At 38.4% G+C, this 25,101-nt stretch overlaps 1 protein-coding gene across 1 annotated transcript; it reads left to right on the forward strand.

The window, feature by feature from the left end:
- The first annotated feature begins 327 nt into the window (after window positions 1-327).
- LOC100670869 (olfactory receptor 4F3/4F16/4F29-like) lies at window positions 328-2,162 on the forward strand. The gene has a single exon (XM_003423100.3). The coding sequence runs from the start codon at window positions 477-479 to the stop codon at window positions 1,413-1,415; it is 939 nt and encodes a 312-aa protein (XP_003423148.3). The 5' UTR covers window positions 328-476; the 3' UTR covers window positions 1,416-2,162.
- The last annotated feature ends 22,939 nt before the right edge of the window (window positions 2,163-25,101 follow it).

Consider the following 25,101-nt stretch of genomic DNA (forward strand, 5'->3'; position numbering starts at 1 on the left):
GAGTCAGAACCAACTTGACAGCGCCTAAAAACAACAACTGTATTTTTACGCAAATAACAGTGTTATACTTTTTTTTTTTTTGCCAACCATGTCCTCTCCCCGCGAGGTATTTCTGTAAGTAAGCTATGCTAATAATATTCACTATTCTCTTTGCAAATAAGGATACACTCTTGCTGGTATATTTTATTTCCTGCTGGAGGTACCTGTGAAGCTTTTGCTCTTGCCTAATTCTCTATCATTATTTGAGGCTACGAGATATTTTCTGATAGTTCTAATCATCATGTGTGCTTTTGGCTTGTGCTTACTATCATCATCATTATCGAGCAAGTGCGAAGAATTTGATGACTAGGTAATTATCATTCATAATGTGAATATTGCAACACAGATGATAAGGTCACTCTTATCCCTAATAATCAAAATTTCCTCCTCATTTTCTTAAGTCTCATATTTCAGTGGCAACCCCATTGGCTGGATCAATGGTTGCAGGGAATCACTCTATGGTGTCTGAGTTTGTATTTCTGGGGCTCACCAATTCATGGGACATCCAGCTTTTCCTCCTGGTGCTCTCTTCTGTGCTCTTTGTGGCAAGCATGACTGGAAACATCCTCATTGTGTTTTCTGTGACCACTGATCCTCACTTACATTCCCCTATGTACTTCCTACTGGCCAGTCTCTCCTTCGTTGACCTGGGGGCTTGCTGCACCATTTCCCCTAAGATGATTTATGACCTTTTCAGGAAGCAAAAAGTCATCTCCTTTGGGGGCTGCATTACTCAGATCTTCTTCATTCATGTCATTGGTGGCGTGGAGATGGTGCTGCTCATAGCCATGGCTTTTGACAGGTATGTGGCCATATGTAAACCTCATCACTACCTGGCCATCATGAGCCCACGGATGTGCATTTTGCTCCTGGCCACTGCCTGGGGCCTTGGTATTATTCACTCACTCTTCCAGCTGGCATTTATAATTAATTTACCCTTCTGTGGCCCTAATGTATTGGACAGTTTTTGCTGTGACCTACCCAGGCTCCTCCGACTGGCCTACAGAGATACCTACGGACTGCAGTTCATGGTCACTGTCAACAGTGGATTCCTTTGTGTTGGATCTTTATTAATACTTCTCATCTCCTACATCTTCATCCTTTTCACTGTTTGGAAACATTCCTCAGCTGGTTCATCCAAGGCCCTCTCCACTCTGTCAGCTCACATCACTGTGGTCTTTTTGTTCTTTGGCCCAACCATATTTGTCTATACATGGCCACATCCCAATTCGCAGATGGACAAATATCTTGCTCTCTCTGATGCAGCTCTCACTACTTTTCTAAATCCAGTCATCTATACATTCAGGAACAAAGAGATGAAGACAGCAATGAAGAGAGTTTTCAGACCACTTGTGATTTTTAGGAGGATCTCATGAATAATATTGTGAGATATTTATCCTGATCAACACTGGCCTTAAATTCTTATATCTGTCATTTTAGATTAACTGTTTTAATGTATCAACAATAAATTTGAGTATTACCACACCCATTAAGAATGTTCTTGCCTATGCAGAATGAAGATTTTAGATAAAATATTAATTCAAAACTTATATTGCCTCAGCTGGGGTTGCAGAAATATGTACTAATTATAGTTGTTTCTCTCTAGTTAGTTTCCTTTCTTTTTTTCTTGAGATTATGTTTATTATTGTCTTTTAAATTACCCATCTATTTCTTCATAATCTGCTTCTATAGGTAACCAAGATGCTAATTATTCACTCACCATCATTTATCTCTATTTTTTGCCAGTAATGGTGTTCATATCTCATTCAAACACTTCGGGCCCATTGTGAGTTTCAACTTTCTCTTTATGGTTTGGAGGGCATAGTTAATTTGTGTCTGAGGAAACTTTTTCTGTTCATTCTTCAAATGGTTAAAACAATCTGATTTCAGACAAATATCAGCTTGAAAGTTTACTATCCATCCACAGGAGCATTATTCTCTCCTGTTTTGTTGTTCTGCCTACTACCACTTTTCTCATTGTTTTCTCTCTTAGATAACTGTCCCCTTTATCACTGAATATTTTCAAATTTTTTGATGTAAACCCTTTTGGGTAGAGTTTTGAAAAGCCAAAATTAATAATACCCCCTGGTTTCCTTTTGTTCACATGCATATGTATATAAATAAATCAGAAAGTATCATTCCTCTAATTCAACTGTACCCTCAAATTGTATTTTGGTTGCTATGTATCGGGCATTGTGGTATTTCCTAGGAATACACCGAAGAACCCCAAAATTCATGGCAGGGAAGAATTGTATTTGGAGAGATAAATGAATCAAATATTTGTGATTAAAAATTTACAGAAGTTTTTATTGTGCCTTGTGAAAATCCTATATGAGGTTATCAGTCCAGGCTAATAAGGGTTATACGCCCACTACAGCCTATATTTTCCATTATAATTATATCTAAACAACCAAAAGAAAAAAAAAGTACAAAAACAACTATCTGAGGACAACTAAAATAAAATCAATGAAAAGGTAGTGGTTTGAAAAGGAGAATCAAAACTTGAAGAACCAATCCTCAGGAGGTTAGCTTCTTGGATTTTTTTCCCTCTTCTCTCAAGAGTTTTACCTGAGGACAGGCCCCAGATGCAGAGCAACGGATGCCAAAATAAAGGCAGCAAAACTCCAAGAGAAAATGAAACATTATGGCCAGGAAACTGTGAGATGTGGACTCTGCAAGCTGAAGGCTATGTGTGGGGGGTATCATTGCTTTTTTTTTAGTCCACTTTTTTCTTCTCCCTACCCCATCCTAGGGTAGTCTCAGTTGCAGAGCTGTGGCAGAGGAACAAGTTAAATTCTGAGAGAAACCCTATTTTCCTGGACAGAGATATTGGAAAGAATTTCATTCATCCAATGAGTGTGAAAGTAAATCTCATAGTTTTTTTTTTTTGCCTCTTTTCTTTTACCACTTTGCTCCAAGGCCAGAACCCAGTTATGAAGCTGCAGCACAGCAGAATGTACGCAGGTAGAACTCCCAGAGAAATTCCATCTTTGTTGTCAGTGGATGATGAAAAGAAGCCCCTGGAAGTTAGAGAGTATATGAGGATTCTTAGTAAGGAGACGTTTCGAGAAATGTATTTCTTTCTCCTTTGATGTATGAATTCACATATGTGTAGGACTGGTCCCTTATCTGTGCATGTATAAGACAGACTTAAAGCAGGATAGCAAGACCTTTGTAATTGAACTATAGTATAAAATGCACTGCCCAAGTCCCAGACTAACCAATTTGTATCACATGAGTGGGGTAGATTCAAGGTAGCATAGCCAAGGCTTTGAAACCAAAATCAATATTGAAACCACTACCTACAGAAGGTGCAACAGGACTTATCATTTGAACTTAATCGTTTGCCTACTGAAACAAACAACAACAATAAAAGATTCTCCAGGAAATTTTGACAGCACCCAGAGCTTCACAACATAATAGTCAAAATGTCCAAGATAAAATCTAAAATTACTTCACATGTAAACAATCACGAAAATGTGAACAAATCCCAAGGAAAATGATAATCAACGGATGACAATCCCAAAGTGAATGAGATACTGGAATTGTCAAACAAACACTCCAAAGCAGCTAATATTACTATGATTCATGAGCAAAGAGAAGAAAAAGGACACTTTAAATTAAAAGAATCATAGATGTTCTCAGCAGAGATACAGAAACTAGAATGACATGAAATTCTAGAACTGAAAAATACAATATTTGAAACAAAAAATTCACTGGATGGGTTCAAAGCAGAGATGGCAGAGAAAAGAACCAGTGAACCTAAAGATATATCAATAGAAATTTTGCACCCTGAAGAACAGAGATTAAAAATGCTCACTCTGAAGCACAAAGATCCAAAAGATGTAAAAGAGATATAAGAAACAATATAAAAAGAACTAGCATTCCTGCCATAGAGTTTCAGAGAGGGGAAAGAGATTGGTGTAGGAAAGAATCTTTGAAGAAATAATAGGAAAAAACTTCCCAAATTTATCGAAGAGCATAAATTTAATGATTTAAGAAGCTCAGCAAAGCTACGTAGGATACATTAACAGAATTTAATGGGATACATTGCCCAGAATAATTATATTAAAACTTCACAAAGCTAAAGACAAAAATATTGAAATAAGCTGAGGAAAACAGACACAGTACATACGGATGTTGTTGTTAGGTGCCGCCGCGTCAGTTCCAACTCATAGTGACCCTATGCATGACAGAATGAAATATTGCCCAGTCCTGCGCCATCCTTACAATCATTATGCTTGAGCTCATTGTTGCAGCCACTATGTCAATCCACCTCTTTGAGGGTCTTCCTCTTTTCTGCTGACCCTCTAGTTTGCCAAACGTGATGTCCTTCTCCAGGGACTGATCCCTCCTGACAACATGTCTAAAATATATGAGACTCAGTCTCGCCATCCTTGCTTCTAAGGAGCACTCTGGTTCTACTTCTTCCAAGACAGATTTGTTCATTCTTTTGGCAGTCCATGGTATAGTCAATATTCTTCCACAATACCACAATTCAAAGGCTTCAATTCTCCTTCGGTCTTCCTTATTCATTGACCAGCTTTCACATGCATATGATGTGATTGAAAATACCATGGCTTGGGTCAGGCGCACCTTAGTCTTCAAGGTGACATCTTTGCTTTTCAACACTTTAAAGTGGTCCTTTGCAGCAGATTTACCCAATGCAATGCGTCATTTGATTTTTTTGACTGCTGCTTCCATGGATGTTGATTGTGGATCCAAGTAAAATGAAATCCTTGACAACTTCAGTCTTTTCTCCGTTTATCATGACTTTGCTCATTGGTCCAGTTGTTTTCTTTATGTTGAGGTGTAATCCATACTGAAGGCTGTGGTCTTTGATCTTCATTAGTAAGTGCTTCAAGTCTTCTTCATTTTCAGCAAGCAAGGTTGTGTCATCTGCATAATGCAGGCTGTTAATGAGTCTTCCTCCAATCCTGATGCCCTGTTCTTCTCCATATAGTCCAGCTTCTTGGATTATTTGCTCAGCATTAGATTGAATAGGTAAGGTGAAAGAATGCAATCCTGACGCACACCTTTCCTGACTTTAAACCAATCAGTGTCCCTTTGTTCTGTCCGAACAACTGCCTCTTGATCTATGTAAAGATTCCTCATGAGCACAATGAAGTGTTCTGGAATTCCCATTCTTCTCAATATTATCCATACTTTGTTATGATTCACACAGTCAAATGCCTTTGCATAGTCAATAAAACACAGTAAACATCCTCTGGTATTCTCTGTTTTCAGTCAGGATCCATCTGACATCAGCAGTGATATCCCTGGTTCCACATCCTCTTCTGTAACCAGCCTGAATTTCTGGCAGTTCCCAGTCAATATACTCCTGCAAACATTTTTGAATGATCTTCAGCAAAATTTTGCTTCTGTGAGATATTAATGATATTGTTCTATAATTTCCACACTTGGTTGGATCACCTTTCTTGGGAATAGGCATAAATATGGATCTCTTCCAGTCAGTTGGACAGGAAGCTGTCTTCCATATTTCTTGGCATGGACGAGTGAGCACTAATGCCTCGGATACTGATGTTTATGCATTCCATTTCATTTTTGAAGATGTCCAATTTTCCTAGATTCATACTTTGTACATTCCAGGTTCTGATTATTCATGGATGTTTGCAGCTATTTCTTCTCATTTTGCATCATGCCACATCAGCAAATGAAGATCCCAAAAGCTTTACTCAATCCATATCATTAAGGTCGACTCTACTTTGAGAGGCAGCTCTTCCCCAGTTGTCTTTTGAGTGCCTTAAAACTGGGGGGGCTCATCTTCCAGAACTATATGCAACAATGTTCCTCTGCTATTCATAAAGCTTTCACTGGCCAATTCTTTTCAGAAGTAGACTGACAGGTCCTTCTTCCTAGTCTGTCTTAATCTGGAAACTCAGCTGAAACCTGTCCTCCATGGGTGACCCTGCTGGTATCTGAAGACCAGTGGCATAGCTTCTCACATTACAGCAACACTCAAGCTCCCACAGTATGACAAACTGGCAGACATGTGGAAGACATGGACAATGATTACAAAATCAGCAGATTTCTCAGAAAAAAAAAAAAAAGGCCAGAAGGCAGAGCAACCTCAGAAGTAAAAGAACAGGAATGGTAAGTGGGTAAAATATATAGATTATTTTCCTTCTCTCAAATACTCTAAAATATGTTTGAATGTTAATGGAAAAATTATAACATTGTATCATGAGATTTTCTGATATGGAATTTCAGATTATGGAATTTATACATGAAATATTTTTGATGACTATAAAATAAGGCAGGGAGGTTAAAGAGTACTAAATGTTTGTAAAGTTTTTATGTTTGTGTGAAATGGTAAAATATTAAATCCAAGTAGACTGTGAAAGTTTAGGTATGCAAATTGTAATCTCTAGAGAACCACTAATATAGCAACAACAAAAATAACAACAACAAAAGAAATTCACCCAGAAAGTCAATATAGAAATTTAAATCAAATTATAAAATTACTCAAATAATTCAAAGGAAGCAAGAAAGGGGAGAAGACTGGAGCAAAAACAGACGGGACAAACAGAAAATAAGTGATAAAATAGAAGATCTAGATGCAACTGTATTAATAATTTGCCCAAACACAGCAATTAAAGAGAGATTTTCAAATTGAAATAAAAAAAGACCCATTATATGTTATCTCCATGAAACCCATTTTAATGTAAAGGAAGAGGTTAAAAGTAAATGAAAGTATATCATGCAAATGCTAATAAAAAAAGGGAATGGTTATATTAATATTAAACAAAGTAGACTTCAGAAAAAAGAAAGCTACTAGAGGTAAAAATGGACATTACACATTTATAAATGGGTTGATTCACCAAACCAAAAAAAAGAAAAACACCAAATCCTGTGCTGTCAAATCAATTCCGACTCATAGTGATCCTACAGGACAGAGTAGAACTGCCCCATAGAGTTTCCAAGGAGCGCCTGGTGGATTCGAACTGCTGACCCTTGGGTTAGCAGCTGTAGCATTTAACCACTACGCCAAGGCATAAAAATCATAAATATGTATGCTCTTAATTACAGGTATGCAAAACACATGAGACAAAAACTCATAGAACTAAAAGGAGGAATAGACAAATCTACATTTATATCTGCAGACTCTGACACATCTCTCCATAACTGACAGAGCAAATACACAAAAAATCTGTTAGGATATAGAAGACCTAAATAACACTCTTAACCAACTTGATCCAAAAATCATTTATAGAACGCTCCAGCCAATATCTGCAGAATGCACTTTTTTTTTTTTTTTTTAAGTGCACATGCAGTATTCACCAAGGCAGAGCATATTCTGGGATGTTTAGTAAACCTTATCAAAATTAACTCATAGTGACCCCAAATTAAAAAAAAAAATTGAAACACAAAAAATACATTCTTTTGAATGGATAAACAAATTATGATATATTCAAACAGTGGAATACTATGCAATGATAAAGAACAATGACGAACCTGTGAAACGTGTCATAACGTGGATGAATCTGGAAGGAATTATGCTAAGTGAAATTAGTTGCAAAAGGACAAATATTGTATGAGATCACTATTATAAGAACTCAAGAAAAGGTTTAAACACAGAAGAAAATATTCTTTGATGGTTATGAGGATGGGGAGGGAGAGAGAGAGGTGTTCACTAACTAGTTGGTAGAAAAGAATTATTTTAGATGAAGAGAAGGACAATACACAATAAAAGGGAAGTCAGTACAACTGGACTAAACCAAAAGCTAAAAGTTTCCTGAACACAACCAAACACTTCTAGGGACAGAGTAGTAGGGCAGGTTTCTGGAGATCGTGGCTTTAGGGTACATCTAGGTCAACTGGCATAACGAAGTTTATCAAGAAGACATTCTGCATTCCACTTTGGTGAGTGTCATCCGGGGTCTTAAAAGCTTCCCAGTGGCCACCTAAGACGCATCAATTCGTCCTAACCCACCTGGAGCAAAGGAGAATGAAGATCACCAAAGACACAAGGAAAATATGAGCTCAAGAGACAGAAAGGGCCACATATATCAGAGACTCCATCAGCCTGAGACCAGAAGAATTAGATGGTACCCAGCTACCACTGATGATGGCCCTGACAGGGAACACAACAGCCAGTCCCTGAAGAAGCAGGAGAAAATGGGGTGCAGAACTCAAATTCCCATAAAAAGATCAGACTTAATGGTTTGACTGAGACTGGAAGGACCCCAGAGGACATGGCCCCCAGACTCTCTGTTAGCCTGAAACTAAAACCATTCCTGAAGCCAAATCTTCAGACAAAGATTAGACTGGATTATGAGACATAAAATGATACTGGTGAGGATTGTGCTTCTTAGCTGAAGTAGACACATAAGACTAAGTGGGCAGCTCCTGTCTGGAGGTGAGATGAGAGGGCAGAGAGGGACAGGAGCTGGTTGAATGGACATGGAAAATACAGGGTGGAGAGGAGGAGTATGCTGTCACATTATGGGGAGAGCAACCAGGGTCACACAACAATGTGTGTAAGTTTTAGTATGAGAAGCTGACTTGAATTGTAAACTTTCACTTCTAGCACAACAAAAAAAAAATTTTTTTGACAATAGAAGAATTAAATTAAAAATAAGGAATAGAAAGTCATGTGAAAACTGTAAATATTTGAAAATTAAACAACAAACTCCAAATTACACATGGGTCCAACGGAAGTCATAAGGGAAATTAGAATATATTTTGAATCAAATAAAAGTGAAAACACAATATCAAAATTCATAGGATGCAATTAGAAGAATACTTAGAGGGAAGTTTATAATATTAAATGCTAACAGAAGATAAGGAAGTTATTAAGTCAATACTCTTTCACCTTAAGAATTTAGAAAAAGAAAAGTAAATACAAGCAAAAAGAAGAAAAGAAATAATAATAACAGCAAAAATTTGAAAATAGAAAAATCTATAAAGTAATATTGCTGAAATCTAAAGGCGGTTTTTTGGAAGAGAGGAATAAAACTGAGAAACCCATGACAAGAGTGACCAAGAAAAAAAGACAAGACTAAATTCCTATTATCAGAAATGAGAGATGTGACTTCACTACACACCCTACATACATTAAGAATATAATAATGAAATACTATAAGTAACTTGTGACCATAATTTTGACAAATTAATGTTCTAATTCCCAGGAAGACAAGAACTACCAAAGCTCACTTAAGAAGAAATAGATAACTCAAATAGTCTGATATCTCTTAAGGAAATTGAATTCCTAGTTAAAACCCATCCAACAAAGAAAACTCCAGGCTCAGATGAATTCATTGGAAAAGTCTATCAAACATTTAAGCAAGAAATGACATCAATTACACCAATCTTTTTCAGAAAATAGCAAGAACAGAACACTTCTCAATGCAAAATATGAGGCCAAAATTGCCCTGATGTCAAAACTATACAAAGACATTTCAAGAACAGAAGATTACAGGCCAATATCCATGATGACCACAGACTCAAAAATACTCAACAAAATATTAGCAAGTCAAATTCAGACATGCATAAAAAAGGATGAATACATCACAACAAAGGAGTCATTATCTAAAGATTGCAAGGCTAGTTCAACAATTAAAAACTACTCAATAGACTAAAAAATAAAACCACATTGTTGTCTTAATAGATGCTGAAAAAAACATTTGACAAAATTTAGTATCTATTCATAATAAAAACTCTCAGCAAAAGTAATAGAAAAGAATTTCCTTAATCTAACCAAAGGCATCAACAAAAATCTACAGCTAACGCCGTACTCAGTGATGATGGAAAGGTGTGCGGCAGGGTTGTATTCACCATATGTATTTAATCTGTATGCTGAGCCAATACTCCAGGCAACTGGACTATATGAAGAACCGGGCATCCAAATTGAATAAGGAAGACTCATAAACAACCTGTGTTATGCAGATGACACAACATTGCTTGCTGAAAGTGAAGAGGACTTGAAGCATTTACTGACGAAGACCAGAGATCACAGCCTTCAGTATGGATTACGCCTCAACACAAAGAAAACAAAAATCTTCACAACTGGACCAATAAGCAACATCATGGTAAAGGGAGAAACAATTGAAATTGTCAAGGATTTTATTTTACTTGGATGCACATCACCACCCACGGAAGCAGCAGTGAAGAAATCAAAAGACGCATTGCACTGGGCAAATCTGCCGTAAAAGACCTCTTTAAAGTGTTGAAAAGCAACGATGACACTTTGAAGACTAAGGTGCGCCTGACCCAAGCCATGGCATTTTCAATGGCATCATATGCACGTGAAAGCTGGATAGTGTATAAGGAAGACTGAAGAATAATTGACAGCTTTGAATTGTGGTGTTGGTGAAGAAGATTGACTATACCATGAACTGCCAAAAGAATGAACAAATCTGTCCTGGAAGATGTACAATCAGAATGCTCCTTAGAAGCCAGGATGCCAAGACTGTATCTCACATACTTTGGACATGTTGTCAGGAGGGATCAGTCCAACAGTGGGCTCAAGCATAACAATGATTGTAAGTGTGGTTCAGGACTGGGCACTGTTTCGTTCGGTGGTACATAGGATCGCTATGTGTCGGAACAAACCGACGGCACCTAAGAACAATGAGATCGGAAATATTTTCTTCACTCTCATTCTGAATATTTGGAAACTGGCATAGCGTTACTTCTGCCACATTCCATTAGGCAAGCAAGTCACTAAGGGAAGCCCAGATTCAAAGGAAGTGGAATTAGACCTTACCTCGCAGTGACAAAAGTAGCGAATAATGTGTTGTTAGTCGCCATTGAGTTGATTTTGACTAATGGCAACCTGATGTATAGTAGTGAATTGTTGTCTGGTCCTACATTATCCTCATAGTTTTTGATATTTTTGAACACATTATTGCAGCTATTTTGTCACTCTGTCTCATGAAAGATTTCCCTTGTTTTCACTGACTCTCTACCATCGAGGATGTCCTTTTCTAGGGATTCATCTTTTCTGATGATGTCTAAGCAATATGAAGCCATGCCACCCTCACTTCTTTTTTTTTTTAATAACTTTTATTAAGCTTCAAGTGAACGTTTACAAATCCAATCAGTCTGTCACATATAAGTTTACATACATCTCACTCCCTACTCCCACTTACTCTCCCCGTCTTGAGTCAGCCCTTTCAGTCTCTCCTTTCTTGACAATTTTGCCTGCTTCCCTCTCTCTCTATCCTCCCATCCCCCCTCCAGACAAGAGTTGCCAACACAATCTCAAGTGTCCACCTGATATAATTAGCTCACTCTTCATCAGTGTCTCTCTCCCACCCGCTGACCAGTCCCTTTCATTTCTGATGAGTTGTCTTCGGGGATGGTTCCTGTCCTGTGTCAACTGAAGGTCTGGGGAGCATGGCCGCCGGGATTCCTCAAGTCTCAGTCAGACCATTAAGTTTGGTCTTTTTATGAGAATTTGGGGTCTGCATCCCATTGATCTCCTGCTCCCTCAGGGGTCCTCTGCTGTGCTCCCTGTCAGGGCAGTCATCGATTGTGGCCGGGCACCAACTAGTTCTTCTGGTCTCAGGATGATGTAGGTCTCTGGTTCATGTGGCCCTTTCTGTCTCTTGGGCTCTTAGTTGTTGTGTGGCCTTGGTGTTCTTCATTTTCCTTTGCTCCAGGTGGGTTGAGACCAATTGCTGCATCTTAGATGGCCGCTTGTTAGCATTTAAGACCCCAGACGCCACATTTCAAAGTGGGATGCAGAATGATTTCATAATAGAATTATTTTGCCAATTGACTTAGAAGTCCCCGCAAACCATGTTCCCCAGACCCCCGCCCTTGCTTCGCTGACCTTTGAAGCATTCATTTTATCCCGGAAACTTCTTTGCTTTTGGTCCAGTCCAATTGAGCTGACCTTCCATGTATTGAGTGTTGTCTTTCCCTTCACCTAAAGCAGTTCTTATCTACTGATTAATCAATAAAAAACCCTCTCCCACCCTCCCTCCCTCCCCGCCTCGTAACCACAAAAGTATGTGTTCTTCTCAGGTTTACTATTTCTCAAGATCTTATAATATAACGCCAGATAGATTTCCAAAGTGGTTGTACCATTTTACATTCCCACCAGCAGTGTATGAGAGTTCCAATCTCTCCGCAGCCTCTCCAACATTTATTATTTTGTGTTTTTTGGATTAATGCCAGCCTTGCTGGTATGAGATGGAATCTCATCGTAGTTTTAATTTGCATTTCTCTAATGGCTAATGATCGAGAGCATTTTGTCATGTATCTGTTGGCTGCCTGAATATCTTCTTTAGTGAAATGTGTGTTCATATCCTTTGCCCACTTCTTGATTGGGTTGTTTGTCTTTTTGTGGTTGAGTTTTGACAGAATCATGTAGATTTTAGAGATCAGGCGCTGGTCGGAGATGTCATAGCTGAAAATTCTTTCCCAATCTGTAGGTGGTCTTTTTACTCTTTTGGTGAAGTCTTTAGATGAGCATAGGTGTTTGATTTTTAGGAGCTCCCAGTTATCAGGTTTCTCTTCATCATTTTTGGTAATGTTTTGTATTCTGTTTATACCTTGTATTAGGGCTCCTAGGGTAGTCCCAATTTTTTCTTCCATGATCTTTATCGTTTTAGTCTTTATGTTTAGGTCTTTGATCCACTTGGAGTTAGTTTTTGTGCATGGTGTGAGGTATGGGTCCTCTTTCATTTTTTTGCAAATGGATATCCAGGTATGCCAGCACCATTTGTTAAAAAGGCTATCTTTTCCCCAGTTAATTGACACTGGTCCTTTGTCAAATATCAGCTGCTCATACGTGGATGGATCTATGTCTGGGTTCTCAATTCTGTTCCATTGGTCTATGTGTCTGTTGTTGTACCAATACCAGGCTGTTTTGACTACTGTGGCTGTATAATAGGTTCTGAAGTCAGGTAAGGTGAGGCCTCCCACTTTCTTCTTCTTTTTCAGTAGTGCTTTGCTTATCCGGGGCTTCTTTCCCTTCCATATGAAATTGGTGATTTGTTTCTCTATCCCCTTAAAATATGACATTGGAATTTGGATCGGAAGTGCGTTAAATGTATAGATGGCTTTTGGTAGAATAGACATTTTTACTATGTTAAGTCTTCCTATCCATGAGCAGGGTATGTTTTTCCACTTAAGTATGTCCTTTTGAATTTCTTGTGGTAGAGCTTTGTAGTTTTCTTTGTATAGGTCTTTTACATCCTTGGTAAGATTTATTCCTAAGTATCTTATCTTCTTGCGGGCTACTGTGAATGGTATTGATTTGGTTATTTCCTCTTCGGTGTTCTTTTTGTTGATGTAGAGGAATCCATGTGATTTTTGTATGTTTATTTTATAACCTGAGACTCTGCCAAACTCTTCTATTAGTTTCAGTAGTTTTCTGGAGGATTCCTTAGGGTTTTCTGTGTATATAATCATGTCATCTGCAAATAGTGATAACTTGACTTCTTCCTTGCCAATCCGGATACCTTTTATTTCTTTGTCTAGCCTTATTGCCCTGGCTAAGACTTCCAACACGATGTTGAATAAGAGTGGTGATAAAGGGCATCCTTGTCTGGTTCCCATTCTCAAGGGAAAGGCTTTCAGGTTCTCTCCATTTAGAGTGATATTGGCTGTTGGCTTTGCATAGATGCCCTTTATTATGTTGAGGAATTTTCCTTCAATTCCTATTTTGGTAAGAGTTTTTATCATGAATGGGTGTTGGACTTTGTCAAATGCCTTTTCTGCATCAATTGATAAGATCATGTGGTTTTTGTCTTTTGTTTTATTTATGTGATGGATTACATTAATGGTTTTTCTGATATTAAACCAGCCTTGCATACCTGGTATAAATCCCACTTGATCAGGGTGAATTATTTTTTTGATGTGTTGTTGGATTCTATTGGCTAGAATTTTGTTGAGGATTTTTGCATCAATGTTCATGAGGGATATAGGTCTATAATTTTCTTTTTTTGTAATGTCTTTACCTGGTTTTGGTATCAGGGAGATGGTGGCTTCATAGAATGAGTTGGGTAGTATTCCGTCATTTTCTATGCTTTGGAATACCTTTAGTAGTAGTGGTGTTAACTCTTCTCTGAAAGTTTGGTAGAACTCTGCAGTGAAGCCGTCCGGGCCAGGGCTTTTTTTTGTTGGGAGTTTTTTGATTACCGTTTCAATCTCTTTTTTTGTTATGGGTCTATTTAGTTGTTCTACTTCTGAATGTGTTAGTTTAGGTAGGTAGTGTTTTTCCAGGAATTCATCCATTTCTTCTAGGTTTTCAAATTTGTTAGACTACAATTTTTCATAATAATCTGAAATGATTCTTTTAATTTCATTTGGTTCTGTTGTGATGTGGTCCTTCTCATTTCTTATTCGGGTTATTTGTTTCCTTTCCTGTATTTCTTTAGTCAGTCTAGCCAATGGTTTATCAATTTTGTTAATTTTTTCAAAGAACCAGCTTTTGGCTTTGTTAATTCTTTCGATTGTTTTTCTGTTCTCTAATCCATTTAGTTCAGCTCTAATTTTTATTATTTGTTTTCTTCTGGTGCCTGATGGATTCTTTTGTTGCTCACTTTCTATTTGTTCAAGTTGTAGGGACAGTTCTCTGAGTTTGGCTCTTTCTTCTTTTTGTATGTGTGCATTTATTGATATAAATTGGCCTCTGAGCACTGCTTTTGCTGTGTCCCAGAGGTTTTGATAGGAAGTATTTTCATTCTCGTTGCTTTCTATGAATTTCCTTATTCCCTCCTTGATGTCTTCTATAACCCAGTCTTTTTTCAGGAGGGTATTGTTCAGTTTCCAAGTATTTGATTTCTTTTCCCTAGTTTTTCTGTTATTGATCTCTAGTTTTATTGCCTTGTGGTCTGAGAAGATGCTTTGTAATATTTCGATGTTTTGGACTCTGCAGAGGTTTGTTTTATGACCTAATATGTGGTCTATTCTAGAGAATGTTCCATGTGCGCTAGAAAAAAAGTATATTTTGCAGCAGTTGGGTGGAGAGTTCTGTATAAGTCAATGAGGTCAAGTTGGTTGATTGTTGTAATTAGATCTTCCCTGTCTCTGTTGAGCTTCTTACTGGATGTCCTGTCCTTCTCCGAAAGTGGTGTGTTGAAGTCTCCTACTATAATTGTGGAGGTATCTATCTCGCTTTTCAATTCTGTTAAAATTTGATTTATGTATCTTGCAGCCCTGTCATTGGGTGCGTAAATATTTAATATGGTTATGTCTTCCTGATCAATTGTCCCTTTTATCATTATATAGTATCCTTCTTTATCCTTTGTGGTGGATTTAAGTCTAAAGTCTATTTTGTCAGAAATTAATATTGCTACTCCTCTTCTTTTTTGCTTATTGTTTGCTTGATATACTTTTTTCCATCCTTTGAGTTTTAGTTTGTTTGTGTCTCTAAGTCTAAGGTGTGTCTCTTGTAGGCAGCATATAGATGGATCGTGTTTCTTTATCCATTCTGTGACTCTCTGTCTCTTTATTGGTGCATTTAGTCCATTTACATTCAGGGTAATTATAGATAAATAAGTTTTTAGTGCTGTCATTTTGATGCCTTTTTATGTGTGTTGTTGACAATTTCATTTTTCCACATACTTTTTTGTGCTGAGGCGTTTTTCTTAGTAAATTGTGAGATCCTCATTTTCATAGTGCTTGACTTTATGTTAGTTGAGTCGTTACGTTTTTCTTGGTTTTTATCTTGAGTTATAGAGTTGTTATACCTTTTTGTGGTTACCTTATTATTTACCCCTATTTTTCTAAGTAAAAACCTAACTTGTATTGTTCTATATCGCCTTGTATCACTCTCCATATGGCAGTTCAATGCCTCCTGTATTTAGTCCCTCTTTTTGATTATTGTGATCTTTTACCTATTGACTTCCATGATTCATTCCCTGTTATGTGTATTTTTTTTTTTAATTAATCTTAATTTGTTTGTTTTTGTGATTTCCCTATTTGAGTTGATATCAGGACGATCTGTTTTGTGACCCTGTGTTGTGCTGATATCTGATATTATTGGTTCTCTGACCAAACAATATCCTTTAGTATTTCTTGTAGCTTTGGTTTGGTTTTTGCAAATTCTCTAAACTTGTGTTTGTCTGTAAATATCTTAATTTCGCCTTCATATTTCAGAGAGAGTTTTGCTGGATATATGATCCTTGGCTGGCCGTTTTTCTCCTTCAGTGTTCTGTATACGTCGTCCCATTCCCTTCTTGCCTGCATGGTTTCTGCTGAGTAGTCAGAACATATTCTTATTGATTCTCCCTTGAAGGAAACCTTTCTTTTCTCCCTGGCTGCTTTTAAAATTTTCTGTTTATCTTTGGTTTTGGTGAGTTTGATGATAATATGTCTTGGTGTTTTTCTTTTTGGATCAATCTTAAATGGGGTTCGATGAGCATCTTGGATAGCTATCCTTTCGTCTTTCATGAAGTCAGGGAAGTTTTCTGTCAGGAGTTCTTCAACTATTTTCTCTGTGTTTTCTGTCCCCCCTCCCTGTTCTGGGACTCCAATCACCCGCAGGTTATCCTTCTTGATAGAGTCCCACATAATTCTTAGGGTTTCTTCATTTTTTTAAATTCTTTTATCTGATTTTTTTTCAGCTATGTTGGTGTTGATTCCCTGGTCTTCCAGATGTCCCAGTCTGCATTCTAATTGCTCGAGTCTGCTCCTCTGACTTCCTAGTTCGTTGTCTAATTCTGTTATTTTATTGTTAATCTTTTGGATTTCTACATGTTGTCTCTCTATGGATTCTTGCAACTTATTAATTTTTCCAGTATGTTCTTGAATAATCTTTTTGAGTTCTTCAACAGTTTTATCAGTGTGTTCCTTGGCTTTTTCTGCAGTTATCCTAATTTCATTTGTGATATCTTTAAACATTCTGTAAATTAGTTTTTTATATTCTGTATCTGATAATTCCAAGATTGTATCTTCATTTGGGAAAGATTTTGATTCTTTTGTTTGGGGGGTTGGAGAAGCTGTCATGGTCTGCTTCTTTAAGTGGTTTGATATGGATTGTTGTCTCCGAGCCATCACTGGGAAACTAGTTTTTCCAGAAAATCAGCTAAAAAAAACTGCAGTCAGATCCCTATCAGAGTTCTCCCTCTGGCTCAGGCTATTCAGATGTTAATGAAGCCGCCTGGGCAGGGTGGGGGAGGGAACAGAGAGATAGGAGAGTAGCACCTCAGAATATAGCCAGAGTTGCTTTTCTTGCTTGGAATGACTATTATATCTGAGATTCCCGTTGGCGCGTCGCCTATGTGTGCTGGCTGTGTGGAGATTTCCCCCGGGGGGTCTGGCCCACTGGAGTCACAGTCAGATCCTCCGCTTCCAGCCCCACGCCCAGCGTCAAGGCTCCCCTACTGGGACGGTGCACTCTCGACTCCAAAATCAGTCGCTGCCTCCCGGGGACTTCTCGTCCCTCCAGCCGCGTGGCCATGCCACCTCTGCGAACCAGGTGGGGCCCCTCCCGGGGTTAGTTCAGATGGGTGGAGCAGCTCCCCGTGCTTGTGCCGTGACCGAGTGTCCCGGCTGGGACGCTGTTCTCCCCGCTCCAATACCAGTCGCTGCCTCCCGGGGACTTCTCCTACCGGCTGCGTCCCATGCAGCCCGCGCGACCCGGCTGGTCCCCTTCCCGGGGTTAGTTCAGGGGGGTGGAGCAACTCTCCGTGTTTATGGCGTACCTGCGCCCAGTCCAAATCCCTGCGGGACGGTTCCCCGGCTCGGATGCTGCTCTTTCTGCTCCAAGACCAGTCACTGCCTCCCGGGGACTTCTCCTACCGGCTGCGTCCCACGCTGCCCATGGAACCAGCTGGTCCCCCTCCCGGGGTTAGTTCAGGGGGGTGGAGCAGGTCTCTGTGCTTGTGCCGTACCTGACTGGTACGCTGGCTCCAGGCTCTGGAAACAATCGCTGCTTCCCCGTATTAGTTCGTTGTCCGTCTCTAAATCTGTGTTTGTTGTTCAGGGTTCGTATATTGTTATGTATGTGATCAATTCACTTGTTCTTCCGTGTCTTTGTTGTAAGAGGGACCCGAGGTAGCGTCTGCCTAGTCCGCCATCTTGGCTCCGCCCTCCCCACCCTCACTTCTAAAGAACACTTTGGCCATACTTTCTACAAAACTGATTTGTTCGTTCTTTGGCAGTCCACAGTTTATTCAATGATTGTATTATATATTCAATATTTCAATTATTTTATTTTATTTTCTCTTTTGTCCTCTGTTCTGTGGCCCTCATTTAATGACCATAACCATTTTTTTCTGGCCAATGTCTCTTCATTTGTATGATGTGTCTTTGTACTTTGTCTCCTTATACAAATATTAAAGTTTTCATGAAGTAAAAAATAATACACTTTGAGAGTTGTGTCATATACATACACACATATATAGTAAATCCTGCAAAAGCCAGAATCTGTGTAAGGCAGAATCCTGTCAGAAAAGGAAAACTCAAGTATTTTCCCCTAATGGAGAGCAACAGAAAAGTGGTAAGACTGTACCTTGTCAAAGGAAAAACTTGCCAGTCCCGGAAAAACAAGGCAGTCCTTATGAGTGTCTGCTTTCACAGGTTTCACTGCTGAAAGTAGATCACGAGGTGTTTCTTCCAAGGCTCCTGTGGGTGGACTTGAACTTTCAATTTTTCAGTTAGCAGCCGAGTGTGTTAACTGTTTGTACTACCCAGGACCACTTTCTCTCTCTCTCTATAACCTTTTGTTCATGCTGTTGGTGTCACTAAAGTAGCTCTACTCATAACCTTAGATATTTATGTGATTTGACAATTATGCTGTTGCATCATTATGAGTCATTCATATTCAAATATCTCTTGAATCATTGGCCTTATTTACTTACTTGCCCAATTTATCTTTAATGAAAAATTGCCTTTTTGTAGTATGAAATGGGATCACTTAAATCATGATGTTCCTGAGTCACTAAACTTGCAAACTCAAAATACCAATCACAGTTCCCTCTCACCACCAAAAGTAAATTAATATTTCTCTGGCTGTATTCTTCAAATAGTAACCCAAGGCCTTTTACGTTTCCAGCTTATTTGTGGGGACCTTTTTATTATGTCTAGACATCTTGTAGCAATATGCAAATGACACAACCTCGCTTGCAGAAAGTGAAGAGGACTTGAAGCACTTACTGATGAAGATCCAAGACTACAACCTTCAGTATGGATTATAACTCAACATAAAGAAAACAAAAATCCTCACACCTGGACCAATAAGCAACATCACGATAATTGGAGAAAATATTGAAGTTGTCAAGGATTCTATTTTATTTGGATCCACAATCAAAGCCCACAGAAGCAGCAATCAAGAAGTCGAATTATGTATTGCATTGGACAAATCTCCTGTGAAAGACCTCTTTAAAGTGTTCAAAAGCAAAGATGTCACCTTGAGGACTAATGTGCACCTGACCCAAGCCATAGTATTTTCAATTGCCTTATACGTTAAAAAAAAAAAAATTTTTTTTTTTTGTTTATACGTGTGGGAAAGCTAAACAATGAATAAGGAAGACCAAAGAAGAATTGATGCATTTGAATTGCGGTGTTGATGAAGAATATTGTCAGAAGAATGAATAAATGTGTCTTGGAGGAAGTACAGCCAGAATGCCCCTTAGAAGCCAGGATGGTGAGAATTGTCTTACGTACTTAAAAAAAAAAAAAAAAAAAATTTTTTTTTTTTTTTTTTTTTATCAGGAGGGAGCTGTGCCTAGAGAAGGACATTATGCTTGGTAAAGTAGAGAATCAGCAAAAAAGAGGAAGACCCTCAAGGAGATGGATTGACACAGTGGCTGTGACAATGGGCTCAAACATAGCAACTATTGTAAGAATGACATAGGACTGAGCAGTGTTTCTTTCTGTTGTACATAAGGTCACTATAAGTCAGAACTGACTTGATGGCACTTAACAACATCAACAAGCCATCTTACTAAATTTATGTCCAGAAGACACTAGCTATAAAAGGAATTATGTTAGATGCTATCGTGTCAATTTTGATTGATGGTGACCCCACGTGACAGAGTAGAACTGCCCCTTAGGGTTTTCTAAGCTGGAGTCTTTGCTGCTCATACTTAAGGTGGGAAAAGATGTGGCAGTCTGAGTCACTAAAGATTTGCAGCCTTGGAAACCCTGTGGGGCCATTCTTTCTACTCTGTCCTACAATGGGGCTATGAGTCAGAATCAACTAAACGGCAGTGGGTTTGGTTTAATTAAATCTTTATGGGAGCACATCACCAGGTCTTTCTCCAGCAGAGCCCCTGGTGGGTTTAAACCACCAATCTTGCAGTTAGTAGGGAGTGCTTAACCATTGTGCCACCGGAGCTCCCTAAAAGGGAATATATGCTGGTAGAATCACACTTTTTTTTTTTCCCTGTAGGAACAGCATCAGCTGGGCCCTGAGGTATAAAAACAATAGCTAGGACAATCTTAAGATTGAAGTTGTCGAGAATTTCATTTTACTTGAATCCACAATCAACAGCCATGGAAGCAGCAGTCAAGGAATCAAAAGACACATTACATTGGGCAAATCTGCTGTAAAGGACCTCTTTAAAGTGTTGAAAAGCAAAGATGTCACCCTGAAGACAGGTGCACCTGACTTAAGCCATGGTATTTTCAGTCACATCATATACATGTGAAAGCTGGACAAGGAATAAGGAAGACCGAAGAAAAATTTGGCGCCTTTGAATTGTGGTGTTGGTGAAGAATATTGACTATACCATGGACTGCCAAAAGAACGAATAAATCTGTCTCGGAAGAAGTACAACCGGAATGCTCCTTAGAAGCAAGGATGATGAGACTGCATCTTACATACTCTGGACATGTTGTCAGAAGGATCAGTCCCTGGAGAATGACATCATTCTTGGTAAAGTAGAGGGTCATTGGAAAGCAGGAGGACCCTCAACGAGATGGATTGACACAGTGGCTCCAACAGTGGGCTGAAGCATAGCGACGATTGTAAGGATGGTGCAGGACCAGGTAATATTTCGTTATGTGGTATATAGGGTCACTATGTGTTGGAACCGACTCAACGGCACCTAACAATAACAACAACAACAATGGGACAATCTTGGAAAACAACTTTTAGGGAACCTTTCACATAAACAAATACTTAGAGCACAAAGACCCACTCATCTTTTTCTATTAGCATTTAGAAAAGAGTAAGATTTGTTGGGCCAATGAAGACCCTCTTGACTGTCATTACTGAAATTTGTAGCAATGATTATTAAGACAGACAATTCAAAATGTAGAATCATTTAGCAGTTTTTAGACAATCTGTGAAAGGGCAAAGCTTTTTATGATTTTATGCATTCGTAGTGTTAATATATACTGATGATTCTTGTTCTAGGGTAAAAGCACCACAAAGTTACAGTAAAGCAAAAAGATAGGTTTTATTGGCATATGTTCAAAGAGGTAAACGTAGGAAATGGACAAGCGTGCTGCCAGAACCACATCTGCCAGAATCTAAGACATATTATAAACAGGCAAAAGAGGGAAAACAGACAAGCATGCTGCCAGAACCATGCCTATCTGAGGCAAGGGATATTACAGAACCATCAGTATATATTAACATCACAAAAGGAAAAAAAAATCATTGAAAGCTTTACCTTTTCACTGATTGGCTAAAAACCGCCAAATCACTGTGATTCTGTATTTTGAATTGTCTTTCTTAATAATCGCTGGTACAAGTTTCAGTAAGGACAGTCAAAAGGGCCTTCATTGGTCCAAAAAATCTTACTATTCACTAAATGCTAATTGAAAAAGATTAGAGTGGAAAGTATGTGGCTCTTCTGTGCTCTATTTATGATTTGTTTATGTGAAAGTTTCCCTAAAATTTGTTTTCCAAGATTGTCCTAGCTGTTATCTTTATACTTCCGGGCCCAGTTGATGTGTCCTTGTGAGTCCTTAAGAGTCCTTGTGAGTTCAGTTCCTGCTGGGTCACATTCTTTGCGCTCAAAGACAGGGAATAATGGCTGCAATATTGTCACTGAAATCATTCTGTAACATTCCTTGAACTCTGGCAGACATGGCTCTGGCAGCATCCTTGTCCGTTTCCCACTTTTGCCTATTTTTTAGTGTTCTTTGGACTTGGGCAGACATAGCATTGGCAGTATGCTTATCCATTTTCCACTTTTGTTTATTCTGTAACATTCCTTGGACTTGGGCAGACATGGTTCTGGCAGCTTGCTTGTCTATTTCCCACTTTTGCCTCTTTGAACATATGCCAAGTAGAATCTTCTTGCTTTACTATAATTTTGTGGTGATTTTACCCTAGATCAAGAGGCACCCCAAGGGGTAACATTAAATGAAAGTATGCCTTTTCCCAAAGTCTGATGAACACATGGTATTGTCTTCAAAATACCTTTGTCAATTTGATAGGCAAACTGGAATATTCTTGTTTTAATGTGCTGTTTGTTTTAATGTGATTACTAGCGTTAAAGTATCATTTTCAAACCAATGTAATCATGACTGTCAGGCAAATACAAAATAAATATGTACAAAATATTATAATTAATAAGGGAATCAGAAACAAGTTATAACTGATTCAAAGAGAATTTTAAAAAACTAGGGTATTTATAGGTTATTAAATAAAGAAATTTTAGTAGACCTGCTGAGTTAGATGTAAAACTGGTTAATCTTCAACATAAATACAAATATCCTAATAAAAATAAAATATGAATACAAACATAAATATCTGGGGTTATCTGGTCCACTGGACAGAAATTATGTGCCTCTCCACAGGACAACAATTAACTTCACTAAGCCTAGGTCCATTAATGATAAGTAATATTGTTTATATAAGTAATATTACTATAATAACACTTATAATAGTAAACGATGATGTGAACTAAGTACATTCTCCTAGGCAATTCTTGGACGGCCTTTGCCCTCATAGGATGTTGAAAGGATGTGTCTGTATTTTTCCTTTAAGTTTTATACTTTTTATATATTTACTAGCCTGTAGTTTTCTTCATTTGTGAATTTTCTATTCAACCTTTTTTTTTTTTCCCTTCCTGGTTCTACTATATTTGAATTATTAGAGTAGAAGAAGGTATTCACCTATAATTAGTAATGTATTCTCTGTTATTTAAAATGTATTTTACTGATTTATTTTTAAAAATTTTTTAGGATATTTAAAGTCCAAGAAAATTGTATTTTAGGCCTTATTTTGGATTACATATTATTATTATATTTCTTAATTGTGTCTCCTAGTATTTATAGTTTTTTTTTTTTTTTGGTGAATTATCTTATATCCTTTCAATTTGCTGCATTTTGGTAATTCTTTTGGTTATTTTCCTTGGATTTTCTAAACATTTAACATTTCTTTCTTTTACCAATTCTCCTTCTTCTGTAATGGTATGAACACTTCCTAGTATGTAAAGTATGACATTAAAGGAGTTGGAGAGATGAAGTGGGCCCTTTGTATTAAGACCAATTGATCCATTGTTTCTCCAGGAAGTAAAGGGTTTGTGCCTGTATCTCTTCATACCCATCTCTGTCTCTGTTTTTATCTTCATCCATGACTCTCTTCCAACCTGTTTTACTCCAGGTGTTTGCATCCTCTCCTTTGCTCTAAGTCTTTCATGTTTATTCACACTTGATGCTGTTAACTGTTGTTTAGAACTTTGAACACATAATGAGACATTGTCAACAAAATGTGTCAAGATTTTAAAGCTCTACAACATTTTTTTTCCAGGAAACTTCCCATTTAAAAATGAGAAATTACAGTCTTTGAGGGGTTCTCCTGGGTTATATAATAAAATAAAGGTATAAAAAAAAAAGGTATAAAGCATATAATAAATAAAAATGTATATCTTTGTTTTTTATCAAAAAAGCATACTCCCAATCTGTAGATAAGAACTGCTTTGGGTGAAGGGAAAGACAACACTCAATACAAGGAAGGTCAGCCTAATTGGACTGGATTAAAAGTAAAGAGGTTTCCAGGATAAAATGAAAGCTTCAAAGGTCAGCGAAGCAGGGGCTGGGGTCTGGGGAACTTGGTTTGAGGGGACTTCTAAGTCAATGGGCAAAACAATTCTATTATGAAAACACTCTGCATCCCACTTTGAATTGTGGCGCCTGGGGTCCTAAATGCCAACAAGCGGCCATCTAAAATACATTAATTGGTCTCAACCCACCTGGAGCAAAGGCAAAGGAAGAACACCAAGGTCACACGCCAACTAAGAACCCAAGAGACAGAAAGGGCCACATGAACCAGAGACCTACATTATCCTGAGACCAGAAGAACTAGTTGGTGCCCGGCCACAATCGATGTCTGTCCTGTCAGGGAGCACAACAGACAACTCCTGAGGGAGCAGGAGACCAATGGGATACAGACCCCAAATTCTCATTAAAAGACCACACCTAATGGTATGATTGCGACTAGAGGAATCCCAGAGACAATGCTCCCCAGAACTACTGATGGCACAGGACAGGAACCATCCCAGAAGACAACTCATCAGGCATGAAAAGGACTGGTCAGTGGGGGGGGAGAGAGATGCTGATGAAGAGTGAGCTAATTAAATCAGGTGGACATGGGAGAATGTGTTGGCAACTCTTGACTGGAGGGGGGATGGGAAGATAGAGAGAGAGGGAAGATGGCAAAATTGGCACGAAACGAGAGACTGTAAGGGCTGACTCAATAGGGGGAGAGCAAGTGGGAGAAGGGAGTAAGATGTATGTAAACCTACATGTGACAGACTGATTGGAATGGTAAATGTTCACTTGAAGCTTAATAAAAATAAAAAAAATAAAAAAAAAAGCATACTCCTCATTTCTCCCCTCTCACAATCCTATGACAATTCCCTTGGCCTGATGATCTCAGTCTAAGAATCCCCAGAACTCTAATGCATCACTGGGTCACCATCTTCTACTGTAGCTAATTAGATGTCTAGCTGTGTCTCTAATTGTGTTGTATGCCTTCTTGTCCTAGGGAGGGTGGGTGGTGGGATGTGGATAATATGCTTATGCACAAGAGGAAATTTAGTTTGGGGAACTTTTCTGGCTTTCTGACCATGATGCCATCCAGGGTCTTTTGCAGATAAGGTAGGTGGTGTCCATAAAGAGAGGTGGTGGAGAGAGGTGGAACAGTTAATGGACTACAGTCTACCACAAGAACAGCTTCTT

The sequence above is a fragment of the Loxodonta africana genome, chromosome 10 (genome assembly GCF_030014295.1).
Source record: "Loxodonta africana isolate mLoxAfr1 chromosome 10, mLoxAfr1.hap2, whole genome shotgun sequence".
Lineage (NCBI taxonomy): Eukaryota > Metazoa > Chordata > Mammalia > Proboscidea > Elephantidae > Loxodonta > Loxodonta africana.